We start from the raw sequence: 18,670 nt of genomic DNA, 5'->3' as shown, positions 1-18,670 counted from the left end.
TATCTGCACAGTGGAAGAACCGATTACGGCAGAAACTAGCCGAAAAGTCTCATGTCTTCTCCTTGAATGAGTGGGATGTGGGATTGGCAAAGGGGATGGAGCACAGGATTCGTCTGTCAGATGTTAGGCCTTTCAGGCAATGGTCACGTCGGTTGCCTCCTGCAGACATTGAAGATGTAAAAAATCATCTACAAGAACTGCTACAAGCAGGCATAATGAAAGAGTCACAAAGCCCATATGCTTCCCCATAGTCATTGTCAGAAAGAAGAAACGGGGCTGTGAGGATGTACATAGACTACCGATTATTGAACAGCCGAACAATACCTGATCAGTATACAACCCCGTGCATTGACGATGCTCTGAATGCTTTGAGTGGGAGTCAGTGGTTATCTGTGCTTGATCTGCGTTCAGGTTACTATCAGCTTGCTATGCACAAAGAGGACAAGGAGAAAACAGCATTTATTTGCCCCTTGGATTCTTCCAATTTGAGAGGATGCCACAAGGCATTACAGGTGCTCCAGCCACCTTTCAGAGATTAATGGAAAAGGCTGTTGGAGACATGAACCTTCTGCAAGTGGTAGTGTACCTTGACGACCTCATTGTATTGGGAAAACCCTTAAAGAACACAAAGAAAGGCTGCTCAAAGTTCTAGATCATCTTGGAGAGGTTGGACTCAAACTTTCAAGATACAGATGTCAGATCTGTCTCCCGGGAGTCAGGTACCTGGTGCACATAGTATCAGCAGATGGTGTCACCCAGACCCAGACAAAATAGAAGCTGTCAGCACCTGGCCAATGCCCATAAAATTTGAAAACGCTGCAGCCATTTTTAGATTTTTTGTGGTTATTACAGAAGGTTCATCCAGAACTATTCAGCAATAGTAAGGCCATTGACAGAGCTTACTTAAGGCTATGCTCCCACTTGGAAGAAGAAGAAGCAAAGCCGAGATGCTAGCAAAGTTTATCTGAAAGAGTCGGAGCCATACGGAGAAAGATGGAACAAGTCCTGCACCGATGCATTCCACGAGATCAAATATTGCCTGACACATGTGCCTGTTTTGGTTTTTGCCAATCCACAAAAGCCATACATCCTGCATGTTGATGCAAGCTTGAAGGGGCTACGGGCTGTACTGTACCAAGAACACCCTGAAGGTATGCGCCCAGTTGCTTTTGCAAGCAGAAAGTTAAGTGCAGCTGAAATAAACTATCCTATACATCAGTTGGAGTTTTTGTCCCTTAAGTGGGCTGTGGTGGACAAATTCCATGACTATTTGTATGGAGCCAGATTCACAGTGCGTACAGATAACAACCCTCTTCCGTATGTGTTATCAACGGCCAAACTCAATGCGGTGGGGCATCGCTGTTCTCTCTGGCCTGTCCATCTACGACTTTGACATACAGTACAGACCAAGTCGACACAACATCGACGAAGCAATCGGACCATCTATCAGTGCCTTAACGCATGGACACTGACCAAGCACCAAATAATTCGGAATTAGTAAGATTAAAAAGAGATGTTGGAAAGTTAACCATGAAAGATGGACTGCTATACCGTGTCAGTAAAAAACCCTCCGGGGGGATCGTTAGTCAGCTTGTCCTTCCCAAGGAGTTTCATCAGATGGTCATCCAAGCTATGCATGATGATCTTGGACGCCTTGGACAGGAAAGAATGGTTAACATGCTCCAGACCAGATATTTTTGGCCTAAAATGTCATTGGAAGTAGAAGAATACATCAGAAACTGTGGTGTGTGTGTCACTCACAAGGCTCCTCTACAGCGGGTTGCTCCATTGCACCAGATTGCGAGCCATGGGCCCATGGACCTTGTGTGCATGGACGTTCTTAGCATGGAACCAGACTCAAAGGGCCTTAGCATTTTCTTAGTGGTCACAGATCATTTTACGAGATACACGCAGGCGTTTCCCACCAAAAGCCAAAAAGCTTCAGTTGTGGCAAAGATTGTAATAGAAAAATATTTTGCACACTATGGACTTCCTGCAAGAATTCATTCAGACCAAGAAAAAGATTTCGTGAGTCGACTGGTCAAAGAAATATTGAACTTGATGGGGATACGAAAGTCGCAAACCACCCCGTATCATCCACAAGCAGACCCACAGCCAGAGAGGTTGAACAGAACTCTAACATCCATGCTTGGTACCCTGACCCAAGAAAAAAAGCGTAGCTGGAGTCAACACATGCCATATCTAGTTCATGTATACAACAGCACCAAGCGTGATTCGCTGTATACTCGCCATACCATCTTATGTTAGGTAGGGAGGCAAGACTTCCTATTGATCTGTGTTTTGGAACATCACCTGATGGGATAGAAGTGGCATGTCACTCTCGCTATGTGTCAGCTTAAAGAAGATTTGAAACAAACATACAAATTGGCCTCTGATGCTGCTGACAGAAGGCACCAGAGAAGCAAAAAGTTATATGATCGAAGAGTAGTTTTTCAGTCCCTAGAGGTGGGGGACAGAGTTCTTCTTAGGAACTTATCCCTGAAAAGAAAGCACAAGTTAGAAAGCAAGTGGGATCCTGAACCCTATATTGTCGTTGGGAGACTGCCAAGCCTGCCTGTGTTTAAACTCAAACGGGAAGATGGTAGACCAGGGACAAAGACAATCCACAGGGATCTCCTGTTGCCGATTGGACAGTTTGTCAGAATGCCACCAGTTAGGCAGAGCCAAGATCCACCTGTCAAACCTAAGACCAGAGCAGACATCTGTAAGAAGCAGAAAAACTTAAATTCAGAGACTCCCGAGCTCCAGGATTTCTCTGATTCATCCTCTGATGAGGAGTATTTTATCACTCAAAGAGCCACTCTGTCACCGTCTGCTCAAAGAGTGTTGAATGCTGCTAGGCCAATGGAAAACCTTGGGAATGGCCCTCAATTAGCCAGTGATCAGGCACCTCACCCAGAGTGTCTGTAAGTAATTGAATCAGAGGATGTTAGCAACAATGAAGGAGATACTGATGCTGATCTACAAGAGGATATACACCCTGTCCTTAGATCAGTAGACGAGACTGAATGTGAAGAAGATCCTGACGTTTCCGATGAGGTAGAAGAAACTGGTTCTGAAGGCTGTCAAATGTTCAACTGATATAATGTGTTGTTTGAGTGGACTACTCAAATCACGCCATAACGCTGTGGAGTTAGCCGCTACCACAGGGGCTAGGTGCATGCATGGGACTTGGCTTGGGCGCTAGCAACCAGCTAACGCTAGCTAGCAAGGCTTGTGTGTTGGACCACGAGTGAGAAGACAAGGGCGCTAGCTTTAAGCTAACGCGGCTAGCGAGGCCTGTGTTTGGACTTCAAGGAAGAAAAAAAAAGGATGAGTACCGTGAGGACGCTGGACAAAGGAAAAAAAAACCACCTTCACCTTTCTTCACTCCTGCCTGGGGAAGCACCGCAGTGACATTGGGGTTTGATTTTCGTTTGCTTTGCCGGCTAGATTCATTTTTGTTTGGGCCCTTAGCTTAGCTAATGTGTGCAGTGTGTATCTGTTTTGTTCAATTTATTTACTGAATGACTGTTTGTTGAGTAAAGAGATTTGCTTTTCTAACCTTTATTTTGTTATAAAATGTTCACACTTTTTGTTACATAACCAGGTGTATTATTTGACTATCTGCATGACAGTTAGAAGTGGGGAGTTTGTATGATAGCTGGGTTATCTACATTAGTTAACCTTTACTCATAAGGGAAACATTATTTCAGAGACTTTTTGATAGAGAATTAAATGCATAAGTAAAGAGTAAAGTTTTAATAGACATTTACAGTAATTACCATTGAGTTAATTTATTAGTTTCCTACTTTGGAGTGAGGAAAGAACTCAGGTGGCTACCTCGTTGAAGTATTTTATACGAGAGAGGCGCTACATTTTCAATCTTAACAAGTTCGCCATATTAAAAAAATTCAACCTTTAAAATTCACACGCAATATTTTCAGTCTCGTGAGATTCAAATGGCTACAATTTGCTGTCTGAAAATCACATTCTTAATTCAACGTTAAGAAGGCAGGGTTACTTCAGGTCAGTACCCCGTCACGTGACTAAAAAAGCGTAACTGGATTGGCTGGGTGCTGGGTTCTGACCTGAAGTTATGGAAGTAAATATGTGCCATATGTGCCACCAGGATTTTAATGAAAAATGCCACTGAAAATTTTATGTTGTAAAATTCACATTATTTCAAATTGATCACATTAGACAGCGAATTGTAGCCAGATGAATCTCAGGAGACTAAAAATATTGCGTTTGAATTTTAAAGGTTGAATTTTTTTTTAGGGCAAATTTGTTAACATTGAAATGTTAAACTGAAATACAACTATTGAAAAGATGATCACTGAAAAAACAATGTGAATTTTACAACCTAAAATTTTAGTGGCATTTTTAATTAAAATCCTGGTGGCACATATTTACTTCCATAATAATGTTGTGAGTGGTCAGTAGACCTGCACAGTTAATGGGATTTTACTTGTGACTGCAATTTTGGTTGCCACGATTAAATGAGCCTGATTGTCAGTGATTTTTTTTTTTTCAAACAAATAGTCTGTAATGTTATTGCTTTTTATGTATCAACTGTATTTGCTCTGTTTTAGTTACCAGTTGTAATTCATCTGGACTTGCTAATAGCATACTGTATGTATCTTATTTGGCCTTGGTGAAGTACAAATGTTTGAAGGTAGATTTACTATTTTTTTTATTGTCATTCACTCTTATATAAAGTTCCATTTTGCACTAAAAACTCGTGCAATAAGAACATTTTTCCCTAACATGAGGCGATATGAGTCAGAGATGTGAGTGGTTAATTGCAGAGAATAGTGTGAACATCAGCCAGACAAGAAATCCACATGCATGCAACACGGCTACGCCCGGGCGTCTCAAAGTACAGCCGTTGTCAACATTTTTCTGAAATTTTCACAAGGGGAGGATTAGGCTTCCTTTCTATCTTGGATCTCAAAAGAGCTTCCTGTCATTGAGTGACTAAACTGAATTGGGGAAAAGATTCCACTTGTTGGGGAATGTATCGTTCTCACGATAAAACTGAACTACAACGTAGCCAAACTCAAATCCCTTGAGGCTAATGAAATTTTTTGGAATCCCTCCAATTGACCAAAGTTACAATTATTTTTAATCATTTATTCTGGTATTCACAAGAACATTGAAAGCTATCATCTAAAGTTTTCTGTTGGGTTTTCATTTTCACGTTCATTTTAACGTTCCTGCCAGTTCTGGTCAGTTTTAAATACTGAATGGATGAAATCACATTTTCAGATCTTGAGTTTGTGCCCAAGTGCATACAAGTGTTGCACACGACTCACAACACAACACAATGGAAGAATACCGGGGCTGGGCCACTGCTACTATTATATATTTTGTAGAACATGAAACTGCTCAGGTTAAGACAACAGCCTCTCAACCTATGACATCTTCTGAAGTGACCATTATGAATTAATTGGGTCTTCTTGCAACCACAGGAGTAAAGATTACCAAATATTATCTATTATCTATCATTTTCTTTTTATTGCTGTTTATTTTATTATATTGCCTACTGGGCGGCACTATGTAAGACTGGTTAGAGGGTCTACCTCACATTTCTGAGGACCAGGGTTGAAATTCTGACTCCACCTCTGTGGACTTTGCCTGTTCTCCTCTGTATCTGTGTGGGTTTTCTGCAGGTAGTTCGGTTTCCTCTGAAATGCCAAACACATGCAGGGTAGGTTAATTGAAGTTAATTCAATTTCAATCTTACAATTCAAGTTAATTGATCCAAACTGCCCATAGGTGTGAATGTGAGTGCAAATCGTTGTGTTCTGGGAATGGCTGGCAACCAAGGTGTACCCCGCCTCCTGCCCAAAGATGGCTGGGATAGGCTCCAGCACTCCTGTGACCCTTGTGAGGATAAGCAGAATGGAAGATGAATGAATGGATATTGCCTAGTGTTGAAATATTTCTTGCAATTATGACTTGACTACTGTGATAGCCAAGGTTACTGATAGAGACTAGAATGTTTTTGTTTTGACAAGTACAAAATCGTGTTATGTCAGTGTCATAGGAACGGAACAGCTCTTCTATTGTTTATTATTCAAGTTATCATGATAGACACTATTCTCCTCATTATAAGCTAGAGAAGGTTGAAAAGGATTTGAAAATATTTTATTATAATGTAAGATTAAGAGGGAGCTAAGTCGAAAGGCGAAGCTCTCAATTTACCAGTCGATGTACATTCCTACCCTCACCTATGGGCATGATCTTTGGGTCGTGACCGAAAGAAGAAGATCCCGGATACAAGCGGCCGAAATGAGTTTCCTCCGCAGGGTGTCCGGACTCTCCCTTTGAGATAGGGTGAGGAGCCAGTCATCCAGGACGGGCTCAGTGTCGAGGCGCTGCTCCTCCGCCTTCAGTGAAGTCAGATGAGGTGGCTGGGGAATCTGATTCAGATGCCTCCTGGACGCCTCCCTGGTGAGGTGTTCCATGCGAGTGCCACCGGAAAGAGACCCCGAGGACAACCCAGGACACGCTGGAGTGACTATGTCTGTCGGCTGGCTTGGGAACGCCTCAGGATCTCTCCGGAAAAGCTGGAGGAAGTGGGGTGGGAAAGGGAAGTCTGGGTATCCCTGCTGAAGCTACTTTCCCCGTGACCCGACCTGGAAAAGCGTTAGATAATAGATGGATGGATGGATGTAACATTACTGCATATATTGCTCTGAGTATATTCTGACAGAAGACCCAGAGAATTGGAGGAGATCCTCCATTTACAGTATCCTTTTTAATGAAGTGATTTTCTTCATCTTCATATGAAATGTTCTCCTGAACCTGAACACTAATGGGGTTTTCAGAGTTCTCCAATTCCCAGTTGAAGAAGAAAATTGGCGACCTCTTAGAGAGTGAATCATTCATCTTTCTGGTCAGGCCCACATGTTTATAATCAAGTACTTAACAGTGCATGTCTTCACGCTTTGCAGAGGTGGGGGAGCCAACAAGGATATACAAATGACATGCTTTTCACCTTTGTATGGGAGTGCATGCCCTCATCAAAACAGGTCCTATCCTCACTGTTGTGTTGAGATGGTCATCTTCAAGGAACAAGCTTTGCTCATTTTGTATGTGTGGTGATAATAATGACCTCGTGACTCAGTCAGCTATGGAGCGAAAGCAGACTAAAAGAGATCTGCATACATAGAAGTCTGCACTTATAGCACTATAAAACACATCCCATCACATGCCTTCTTTAAAAATCATTGCGAACAAAAAACATCGGCACTCTATATTGATGGCTTAAAAAAAAAAAAACATGTCGTGTGGTGGTTAAGTGGGATGGGGTGGGATTGTACTGCCAATCATCCCTTTATAATTAGTACAATGATACTAATTGTGTATATAAATCCCATACGGGGATCCACGAGCGAATAATATACAGTATATACATTATATACACTCCACTATATATATAAAACTATAGTTTAGTTATATAGCCCTACGATTGGCTGGCAACCAGTTCAGGGTGTACCCCACCTCCTGCCTGTTGACAGCTGGGATAGGCTCCAGCAATTTCCTGCAACCCTCGTGAGGATAAGGGGCAAAAAATGGATGGTTGGATGGATATAATAAGAATATGCAGTATGCAGTGAGATGGGCTTGGCAAAGTATTGTTAAAAAAAAAAGGTTTTGTACAAGAGCTTCAAAAAAAAAACACATTCACTTATTTGGCCAATGTTTATTTTTGCACATCTTCTATCCATAAATATTATCCAGATACGTTATATGTCCAATACATGCCCAGTATTTAGACAACACTTTGCAAGGATCTCGTTTGATGGGTGTCACGCACAAAAATGATCTGGGATGCATAAAGCATTGTGAATCTGCGTCCACTGATGCACAGCATTGCTTACCCACATGTCAAAATCAGAAAGTGTGTGTGTTGCTAAAGTGCTTCAGCACATTATTATCCACTAAAAGTGGGAGTCCTTTCTTGGTGGAAGGCAAACAGAGGAAGATTAAGGTGGATTACTGTTGCATACATACAGTGGACCCAAGACTTTTTTTCAATGAATTGAATTCTTGTGGAAAGCACGTGGCATGCCGCTCTTGATACAGCGAGTCAATTACGGAAGAGGTTTGGCTCCGTAGAGGCAAACAACTCTGAAATTTTAGGGAAGGTTAGCACATTCACCGCTTTGGAAGTCAAATATTCATGTTACCTGGTATTATATTATATGCTTTACGGTAGTGATGACCTGTCCCAACCAATTACATTCGTGTTCCGCCACCCTTTCAGCCAATCAAATTGTCACCGTAGGCTGCAATCACTGAAATCGCAGACTGTTTGAAGACCAGACAAAAACAAAGACGGCGAGAGAGAGAGAGAGAGAGAGAGAGAGAGAGAGAGAGAGAGAGAGAGTGGATGTGAGTTACGTAAAAGATAAGAGAAAGATCAGAAAATTAATGACAGGAAGAGATCATTTGAAGCCAATATTACTTAAAATGAAACTTTTCAGTCATATTTTGGGAAGTTTCAGGTGGGAGCTCTTGTTAAAATTTTTCATGTATGTGGAACATGATTATGAAACTAGGGTTTTGAACAAACAAAACCTTTAAAAAGGTACAGTTATGATTTGCTCAATTATAATGCACAAAATTGTTTGAGACTTTACTTTTGGGTGGAATGGTGGACAACTGATTAGAGCGTTTGCCTCACAGTTCTGAGGACCAGGATTCAAATCACCGGTGTGGAGTTTGCATGTTCTCCCTCTGCCTATGTTAGCCTTCCAGGCACTCCGGTTTCCTCCCACATCCCAAAAACATGCACGATAATTGAAGAAGTTAGTTGAATTTCTCGTCGGTGTGAATGGGATCTACAGTATATGGGACTCGTTGTTTCCTTGACATTCATGCTCATGCATCCATGGACTCAGATTGTCTCAAGTGTAAAAGGATCTATGGTTTGGGATAGAACTTTATTCATATTGACCACTGGAAGGGCTATGTGCGTTGACTTAATATGACATGTTATTTGTTACTGTCTAAAAATACCTGTAGTCCAAATAAAAGTATACTTGCATTGTTTACCAGGAAGGACCGTTGGACTGATGGCTATAAATTCATTTTAAATTCTCATATTTTTCTAGCATTTTTTTTGGAAACAACAATTGCATAGCAATAGTCTTTAAAAAAAATAAAAATACCCAACTGAAACATTTAATCATCAGATGCCAATTGATGTGTGTCAGTGTGTAGTCTCGTCTACTCTGTAGTTTACCACCTCAAATGATTACCGGTACGTCACTTGCCAGCCCCACATGCATGCAGTGACAAATCTTTCATATTTAACAAGCCCTCCATCCAGGCAGGCACATCTGATTTGATTTTACTGCCACCTTACTGTGAATTATACAACTCTATATACATGCATCACAAGAAACATCTGCAGGGGTATGGTCTGACATTTTAGAAAATAGGATGACCTCAGTCTGATACTGTATTTGCAGAAATCCTGCACAGGGAGAGAAGAAAATGTTGAGGTTCAATGTGAAATGTTTTGGCATCATGTCATCCCGTAGAGATAACAAAATTGATTTACTGTGTGACTAGAAATACTAGAGCTTTATTTCAACTGCAGAATAACGTTGTTCTCACACAATATACAGTAAGAACAATTACACTCAGTGATAATGTAGTTGTACATTGTCTGAGCCGTCAAAAATGTTTTTTCAAAGCAATGAGGACAGAGCAAAAGAGGAGAAAAGGGTTATTTGGAGAGCACTCACGGTTGTTGTTTTTTGAATGACTCTACCAGTAAAAGTATGCAGAGGGGCCTCTGCTACTTTCATTAAGGGGCTGCTCTGCATGGCGAAAGGGAGAAAGCGAACATTACTTTCTCCAGGTCTGTTCAGGAACAATTACAAAAAGTAGAAGAATTCTTTAAAAGGGGGAGGCTGGGAGATCATTTTATTGAGTGAAATCCTTCAGAAAAAAATTATTCTCAATAAAGTCACAGTCATCTTTCAGTTGTATTTTTTTTTATCAAATAATAATCCATTAGCAATGATTTCATTTTGAACCAAAAAAAACAAAAAGCATGAATACATGAGTGTTTTGTTATACGGGTGAACAATTAATGGGAAACCAACTTTGAGGGGGGGACTAATGGCATAATTTTGATCAAATGTCAAACTTCTTAAAGAAACATACATGTAACAGGAGACACTATCTCCAAACTTCTCATAAATTCATCAGGTTGTATCAATAAAACACTTTAAGAATAATTTAAAAATACAATTATATGATCTAACAACCCAATAAAAGTGAGGTTTTTTTTGTTCAACCCATTTACTTCTCTCTCAGAAAAAAAACTCTAATTCGGATGGTGCCTAAAATGATTCTTTTTCATAACACTTCCATTTCCTTAAAAGTTTTCTTCATAAAGCAGCTTCCGTCAAGTTAGGCGGTGGCGGCAGCAAAAAGGTTTACCCAAATGCACAGAAGCAGAAAAAGAATCTCAAAATTAGATTTAATTTAAAAAACAAAGCTAAACATGGATCACACACCAAAAAAATACAAAATAATGAAGTCCAAAGCAAGGTTCAAAGTTACCCCAAAAAACAGGAGGGATGAACTCACCCAAACCAGAAACATAAGACGTGGGAAACATTACAGTACAGTGACAGACAACATACATCAATTAACCAAGAAGGACTGAAAGGGAACTAAATACAAGCTAACATACGAGACAGTGAGGAACACCTGGACAAGATACGAGTGGCTGGAGGGAGCTGATTGGTTGACACAAGGTTGGGCTGACAGTACCAGTGTTACACACTTGGGAGTCAAAGTTAGAAAACGGAGGTCATGATTTTTGAGGAAATGATGAGGATGAAATGAAAGAGCATTGTGGCATCCTGCCAAGAGAGGAAGGACTGGCGCTCCAGGCAGAGCAGTATAAAAGAGATACCGAAGGAGTGCGCTGAAGCACACTGAAGAGAAGGAGGAGAGACGTGAGAAGAGGAGAGGAACAAGAATAGGACATATCAAATATAGGCCGAAGGACCAATCCCCAAACAGGTACTACAGGTCCATGCTGTTTCACTCTGGGAGAGGTTTTACATATTTCTTACAAATCAGAAATGCATTTTGTGAATGAGGAGAAATCATCCATGGATTTAAAGTTTGTAATTGTTATCTGCTTAATAATGTTGTAAATTTCAATCACCTCTGTTCAATTTCATTTGACGATTGATTTATGCTTTTTATACAACATATTTGCAGGTAATTTGTTGTAATATTAGACACCATTACATCTGAATTGAGTGTAAATGTGATAAATTGGACAAAATACCAGTAGTTGTGATGGTTCATCGCACAAATGCAATCCTTTTGTGTGCGAGTCCTTTGGAAGTAGACAGATGCAAAAATGCATGTGAGCCCCCTGACAAATGGTGATGGCTAACACAGATGTGAAATCTGAGTGGGGGCTCCAGCAATGTCTTTCTTGTGGGTTGTATATTTTGTCCTAGCCCTCCCCCATACAAAGATGTCTGAGATCATGTTTGATGGCATGTTTTTGTTGTAAAAGTCAACATGTTTGTCTGACAACTAAAATTAAACACCTTTCTTGCATGTATGATAGTGATGGTTAGCTCTTGAAATGCTTTTGTTTTCACTGTGGTTCAAGAAGTGTCTGATAAAAGTGGTTCACTTGCATGACTTCCGTGCAGACGCTGTGGGTTGAGTTCACACTCAGTGACGGTGGGAATGTGAGTCCACATATCTGTTTGTTCCCTGCAGCAGAATGTTTTCTATTCTTTTCTTTCTTTTTTTCTTTCAGAGGTGAATTTGTCCTGCTGGGCTCCATCCTTTTCTGAGTTTCAGATATAAAACATGCACCACCAGAGGTAAAAGTTTGAACATCATAGACAAAGGCAGAAGGTGACAATGCTACTGAGGCTCTTCCTTTTCATCGTGGGAATCGGCCGAGCTACAGTTTTTTCAGCTCAAGGTGAGTCTTTCACAAAGTTCCCTTGAAATAAGCAAAAACCCTCTGTATTCTATGAAGTTAAAAGACTTATATTATATTAAATATTTCAGGACATTTGCAATAAATCGTATTCCCCTTCAAATGGAATTCCAACTTTCAACTTTTTTTTCCACAATTCAAAACAGTTTCACTCGTGTCCTTGATAAAAGGTCTCGATGGCTTTTCTGTCAAAATACACAAATAAATAAGAATATGTGACACCCTTAACATCCGCTGGTATATATTACACGGTTTTGACTAGGCATTTCTTTTTTCATGCAAATGAGTCACTTCTTAAACCCACTAGGCATTACAATGACGAGTACAGCAATTCTTACCATGACGACTCATGTCTACAAAAATCCCAGTGTCTGCACGAACTTCCATTAAAATGAAATTAAAGCATAATTTTTATTCATGGATGCAGCACTTCATCACCGAGGTAGCAAATTGCACTTCTCGGTTGTCCTGCATATACTGTACATTGCCAAAGAAAAATACCTTCCTGCCAACAAATCGGCAACTATGCCAAATATTCAAGTAAGTGCCAGTTTTACGAAGCCAACGTTAATAACACTGTTAGCTAATACTAATCTATGCTAACATTGTAGTTTTGCTCAACATTTGGATCTGACATGATAGTGCTAGTGTGTAGTTCAGTGGCCATACTTTGACTGCTGCTTGAAAATGGCAGATCTTCTCCAAGCCAAGCTTCCATAGGCACAGAAGCTTGTCTTGTGAGTGTTATTTTAATAATAATAATAATAATAATTAATAATTAGTTAATAATAATTTTAATAAATAAAAGGACTTCCTTGCAGTCATAGAAACACACAGCTATGGCCAACCAACTAAAAATTTACTTGGCTATTCAATTTTATATTAAGCAGGTGGGCAAGGCATCCAAAAATCCAATTTTTAATTTACAGCAACTAAAAGTGAATTTAGGCGACACGGTGAATGGCTGACTGGTGAGAGCATCTGCCTCAGAGTTCTAAGGAAAGCGTTCAAATCCTGGTTTCCCCTGTGTGGAGTTTGCATGTTCTCCCAGTGCCTGCGTGGGTTTCCCCGGGCACTCGGGTTTCCTCCCACATCCCAAAAACATGCATTATTTGGAGACTCTAAATTGCCCGTAAGTGTGCTTGTGAGTGTAACTCATTGTTTGTTTCTATGTGCCCTGCAATTGGCTGGCAACCAGTTTGGGATGTAGCCAAAGATAGCCTGGACAGGCTCCAGCACTCTCGCAACCCTTGTGAGGATAAGGGGCTCAGAAAATGGATGGAAGTTCCATTTCACATTGTAGATGTCAAAGAAACAAATTATATTGATATTCACTTCTCCGACACACAAAGAAATCTGTTACAGGCTGTTTCCAAAATCCCTTTCACATAAAACTGCACAGCCTACCCAGAGAGCTCTCACCAAAGTTGTGAAGCCTTTGGCATCAGTCACTGGAAAGATTAGGTTTGCAAGTCTAGTAATTATTTTTACTTGTCTTATATAATTTCCTATATGTACACACAGAAAAAATATAATTTTAGAGGTGTAAAACACTTGAACAAACAATGGTAAAAAGATGATGTGAGGAGATACAATCACTTAATCAAATGGAATAAATGGTCTCAGGACCATGGAGAAGCGAAGCTTCCTGCACTTCTGTGAACCACTCTCATGGTAAAGTTTCTTATTTTGGTTTTATACCCAATAATGTTGTATAGATTGAACTCTTTCATTCCCCTAAATGTGATTTTCATGTTTGCTTCTGAACTATTTAGACAACTACGAATGGACCACATGGTTCAATGTGGACCATCCCGGAGGCCGTGGAGACTACGAGCAGCTGGATGCTATTCGCTTTTACTATCGAGCCAAAGTGTGTGAGACTCCCTGGGCGCTGGAGGCCAGAACAACTGATTGGGTCCCAGCCCGTGAAACTGGAGAGAGGGTGCACGGAGACCCAACTGTGGGCTTCTGGTGCCTCAATGAGGAGCAAGGTTCAGAACGTAACTGTTCCAACTACGCAGTCCGATTTCTTTGTCCTAAAGGTCTGTTCTCATTTTCAGTATGTTTTAAAATTCCAGAAGTTGATGTTTAAACAATGCCTTTTCCAAGTCTGCATATCCAACTTGCTCTGTGTTAAACAAATTGCATATTATAAGATATGTTGACTTATAATGTTATAGATCATTGTTATGATTTTTACTTTGTGGTTTGATTGGCCTAAAGCTCTACTTCTTATCAGGTAACAGCCTAAACCTTCAGGATACTTGGAGTCTATGGTCAGACTGGGGTCCATGTCCTGCCCTCTGTGGTCAAGTGGGGTTCCAAATACGCTCCAGAAGTTGTAGTTCTCGCTCTCATTTTTGCAGTGGACCAAAGGTAGAAAAAAAAGAATGTCATGGAGCAGAATGTCCAACAGGTAAACTGGCGAAGGTTGATATCAACACAAATTGTTTTCTTAACCATACTGTTTTAGCATGCCAGGTTGGCTCAACTATTAGGCAAGATCGGCAGATGTGAAGGACAATGTGACCTCAAGGGCGTGCCAAATAATCGGGTTTAAAAAAAAAAAAAACTTCAATACAATGACATTAAAAACACATTTTTACTTTTCACTTTTAACCCTTTCAACTACAACAAAAGAAAAGGAGTCAAGTGAAATCAATACAAACAATTAAATAAGCAAATAGCCTCAATGTGAACTGCAGTTCTTTGAAATCAACAGTCCTGGCAAGAAACATAAAAAGTAACATTTCCAGCCAGTTAATAGTAAACTGGATGTAAAACTACACAGCTATCGCTCCCAGAGTTGAGTAGTCGAGGCAGTGGTTTACGCACTAGGCTTCACTTGCATTTAATTAAATCTTGAGTGCAGGGGTTAGTTGCTGCATATTCTATTTCAAATTTGTGATGGTAGCTGCGCTTTAAATGGTATATGAAAATCAAATTATCATATAAATCAGGAATACATTTAAAATAATCTGACAGTTAATTATTTCATAAAAGAAATATAAGATATAATGTAAATAAAAAAAATATTTAATGTTGAACAAAAACGCTATGACAACAGTGACAGCCTCATTTTTTATAGAGAAATGTGAAACCGATTGGTGAAGCTTGAGGTTACATTCATTCATTCATCTTCTAGAGTTTATCCACAGTTGGAAGCGACCTTTCAAATATATAGTTCATAGTTGGCCTGGTTTGGTCAGTGATGTTTTTTTTTTTTTTTCACATTTTCAGTGTAAGTTTGCAAAAACACAAAATTGTTCTTATAGATGTACTGATGGGAATGTAATCTGAATCTTTGAATGAGCCATGTAACTTCAATGGATGACACCGATTGACCACATTGCATACATCTGATGTTGCTCACAGTGGTCAAAGGGGGCGCTCACGGCCTTAGTGTGTTTGCTCAGACAAAAAAATTAGAGGGAACATTGACCCCAACATACACGCACCAAGCCAGGGGGGCAATAAATCTCACCATGGGTAACTCCAAAGGAAAGAGAGTCCAACCCCTCTCAAGAGGACTGCTACTAGAGCCCAAGCAGTGTGTGGAGGCAAGCCCGACTATATCTAGCAGGGTTCATACTCAGTCTGACCAAAAAAATTTAAGGGCTTTTTAGGGGCATTCTTAGGGGCTGACACGAAAAATTTAGGGCCGACACGGAAAAAATTTAGGGCCGACACGAAAAATTTAGGGCCATCGTGGGAAATCAAGAGTAAGGAAAAAAGACTCACCCAATGGTGCCATCAACCGTTCTTGGTTCATCAAATGCTCCAGTATCTCAGTACCTGTGACAGTGATCACCTGTCGCCCCTTGTGGTAGTTCTCATTGATATGACCATTGTCAACGTCTTCACATAACAGTATACAGGAAAACAGATTGTAACTACAATTGCAATTATATCCACAAATGTCTTCTACTGATGTCTGTCTCAGCACCCCTACGAGTCTAGCTCCTTGAGCCTACCCAGTGCCTCCTCTATTTGTTGCTGCAGAGGTGCCAAAGTGGCTCTCTTGTCCTTTGCTCTGCCTCTGAGTGCATTGGCCTCGGTGATAAACCTCAGATTCCTCTTTTCTCTGCCTCGTTACACAGCCTGTCAGCCTTCTCAATAAGCATAGATATGTCAGTCTCTATTCTGGCTTTTTTGGCTTTGAGGCAGTAGAGATGAGAAGTGCGCAGCGATGCCAAATGTAGCCAGGTACGAAGTCTTCCTTTCCCCACAGGGGTAGTTTTTAGCAATGTCACTGTCTGGGAACATGACTGCAAACACTTTTGAATTATCTTCACAAGGTTTGGAACTGTAATGGCTGCAGATCACTTTTAAAGTTCACATGATCTCTGCCTTTAACGAGTCCGTCTTCGTGAATTGAACTACGTTCATAAAGCCTGACTTCTGGCTGGACAACTGTAGGTGCGCATTAGGGATCGCAACCGTTTACAAATAACCGGTTATAACCGGTTTTCGTTTTTTTAAAACTGAAACCGTAATCGGACTTTCGAAATCGGTTAAAATTTCCAATCATTTCTCCCGGTTCCGGTACTCCACATTGCGCTATTTTTTCAACATCATTTCCACTTTTTTCAAGTTTCGCTGTTAGAGTAAAGTTGGACTCAAAAGAACATTCAGTTAAATCAAAGAAACATCAAACATGCCATCGAGGAAACACTCGGTATACTTTCATGCCCTTTCTGAAATTCCGAAAGAAGAATGTCAACATTAAAACATTTTTACAAAAAAAAATAAAAATTTAACTTACACGAGTGCGTTGTTGAAAACCATATTCAACAAGCTTGTTTCTCAATATTGTATACAAACTACCCCATTGCCGCGGAGTAAATTAACGATCGATGGTCTTCGCCAAATCAGCGTGTCTCCTGTTTTTCCGGTGCGACTCGAGCGCTTTGACGCCCATCTTTTCAAGCTGGTAACTCTGCTTGCACAGATGGCAGTAAAACATGTGCCGATCTTTTGGATCTCGACGAACCCAGCTCCCAAACTCTTTACTTTCAACCCAAGCATATTGAAAAAAAGCACTTCCCCAAGATACAAGTTGGATTGATGAAAGAACTACGCTACGTCGTAAGGAAGACGAAGTGAAATGCCTACTCACGGAAACAATGGAATATCGACAAGATGGCGACTAGTTGTCAACACAGTGACTTCCATTGACAATTTCCAGCTGATTTGGACGCCAGACGGATCGGATTTTTTATTTTTTTTTAAATGAGATTAATTTATTTTTTGGGGAGAATTTTGGCAGTAGAGGTCCTCCCTTTGATTTTTTTTTTTAATTTAAGGCCTTTTTAGGGGCTTGACCGGTTTTCGCGGATTTTAAGGACTTTTAGGAGCCCCTAAATGCACCTTCGAAAATTTAGGGTTTTTTAGGGACTTTTAGGGCCGCGTGCGAACCCTGTCTAGTCAGAATTTCTTGACCTCACACACCAGCTCAGGTTCCTTCCCTGCCAGGAGACATTCCACATCCCGAGAGCCAGTTTCTATAGTCGGGGATTGGATCACCAAGGTTCAGGCCTTTGGCCACTACCCTTCTCACAGTGCACCTGACCCCTATGGCCCCTCCCAGAGGTGGTAATCCCATTGGAAGGGGTACCCACGTTACTCTTTTGGGCTGTGCCCAGCCGGGCCCCATGGGTGTAGACTCATACGGTTATGCAAGGCATACAAACATACATTTCGGAATCCTCAATATACTTACTATATATATATTATAGTATGTTTTGCATTTTTGTAGTGGATAGATCTTTGTGACATGGTCATTCTATTTCATCATTGGTCATTCTAAAAAAAAAAAAAAAAAAAAACTAGATCACGAGAGGCTGGATGCTTGAGAAGTAGATCTTGGGGTAAAAAAGTCTGAGCACTCCTGCCGTACACCATCACTAGCTTCAATAAAAATCTTACAATACCTTTATATTGATAACTGGGCACAACTTTGGGTTCAGACTAATGCAGATATCCATTTTGCACCATTGAAGGAGCACTGGCATTGTCACTGAGATTTTCTTAATCCCACCTGGTTTATCAGAATTTGAATATGGTGCCTAACGAGATGATATTATCAATGAATACTATGTTTTTTTCTCTCCATCTCTTAGATTGCTCCCTCCATTGTGTAATGGGAAGGGTAAATGCAGAGTGTGATGTATGCATGTGTGAAGAACACGTCCTGCTGGGCTCAGTCCGTGGTTCTGGAGGTCTAATTGCTGAGGGGGCTGCAATACTTGTTTCAGACAAACTCATCACCCTCACAGACCACAATGGGCACTTTCGTATCTCTGGGCTCTGCCCTGATGGCAACACTACATTGACAATCAGACTGCAAGGCCATGCCAGCCTTACTGTTATTGTTCCCAAGAGCACTCAGCGTACCACAGTCCTCAGTCTACAGCTCAAAAGAACCGGTAAAGTAAAATTAATTTTAAGTAACAAGTGAAGTGGTTGAAAATTAGTATACATTTTTATTTCTGACACTTTTCAGAGAAACTTCATGTGTTGAGCAACCCTGATAGCAAGGCCAGGAGAGAAGGGCAAACTGCTGCCTTCTGCTGTAATGTGGCTGGAACACCACAGCCAGACAAGTACCAATGGTATGACTTGATATTTTATGAAGTACATATACTCTAACTA

At 40.6% G+C, this 18,670-nt stretch overlaps 1 protein-coding gene across 1 annotated transcript in view; it reads left to right on the top strand.

Moving 5' to 3' along the window:
- Window positions 1–18,670, top strand: part of cilp (cartilage intermediate layer protein, nucleotide pyrophosphohydrolase) — a 46,401-nt gene that overhangs the window by 24,734 nt on the left and 2,997 nt on the right. The window contains exons 2-6 of the mRNA XM_061815494.1: window positions 11,825–11,995; window positions 13,789–14,058; window positions 14,256–14,432; window positions 18,139–18,444; window positions 18,522–18,630. Of these exons, the coding sequence (XP_061671478.1) occupies window positions 11,932–11,995; window positions 13,789–14,058; window positions 14,256–14,432; window positions 18,139–18,444; window positions 18,522–18,630 (926 nt within the window). The 5' untranslated portion in view covers window positions 11,825–11,931. The remainder of the gene's footprint in view (window positions 1–11,824; window positions 11,996–13,788; window positions 14,059–14,255; window positions 14,433–18,138; window positions 18,445–18,521; window positions 18,631–18,670) is intronic.

The sequence above is a fragment of the Syngnathoides biaculeatus genome, chromosome 3 (assembly GCF_019802595.1).
Source record: "Syngnathoides biaculeatus isolate LvHL_M chromosome 3, ASM1980259v1, whole genome shotgun sequence".
NCBI classification, from domain to species: Eukaryota; Metazoa; Chordata; class Actinopteri; order Syngnathiformes; family Syngnathidae; genus Syngnathoides; species Syngnathoides biaculeatus.
The sequence above is the reverse complement of the archived record's forward strand: the minus strand, read 5'-3'. Positions and strand labels throughout refer to the sequence as shown.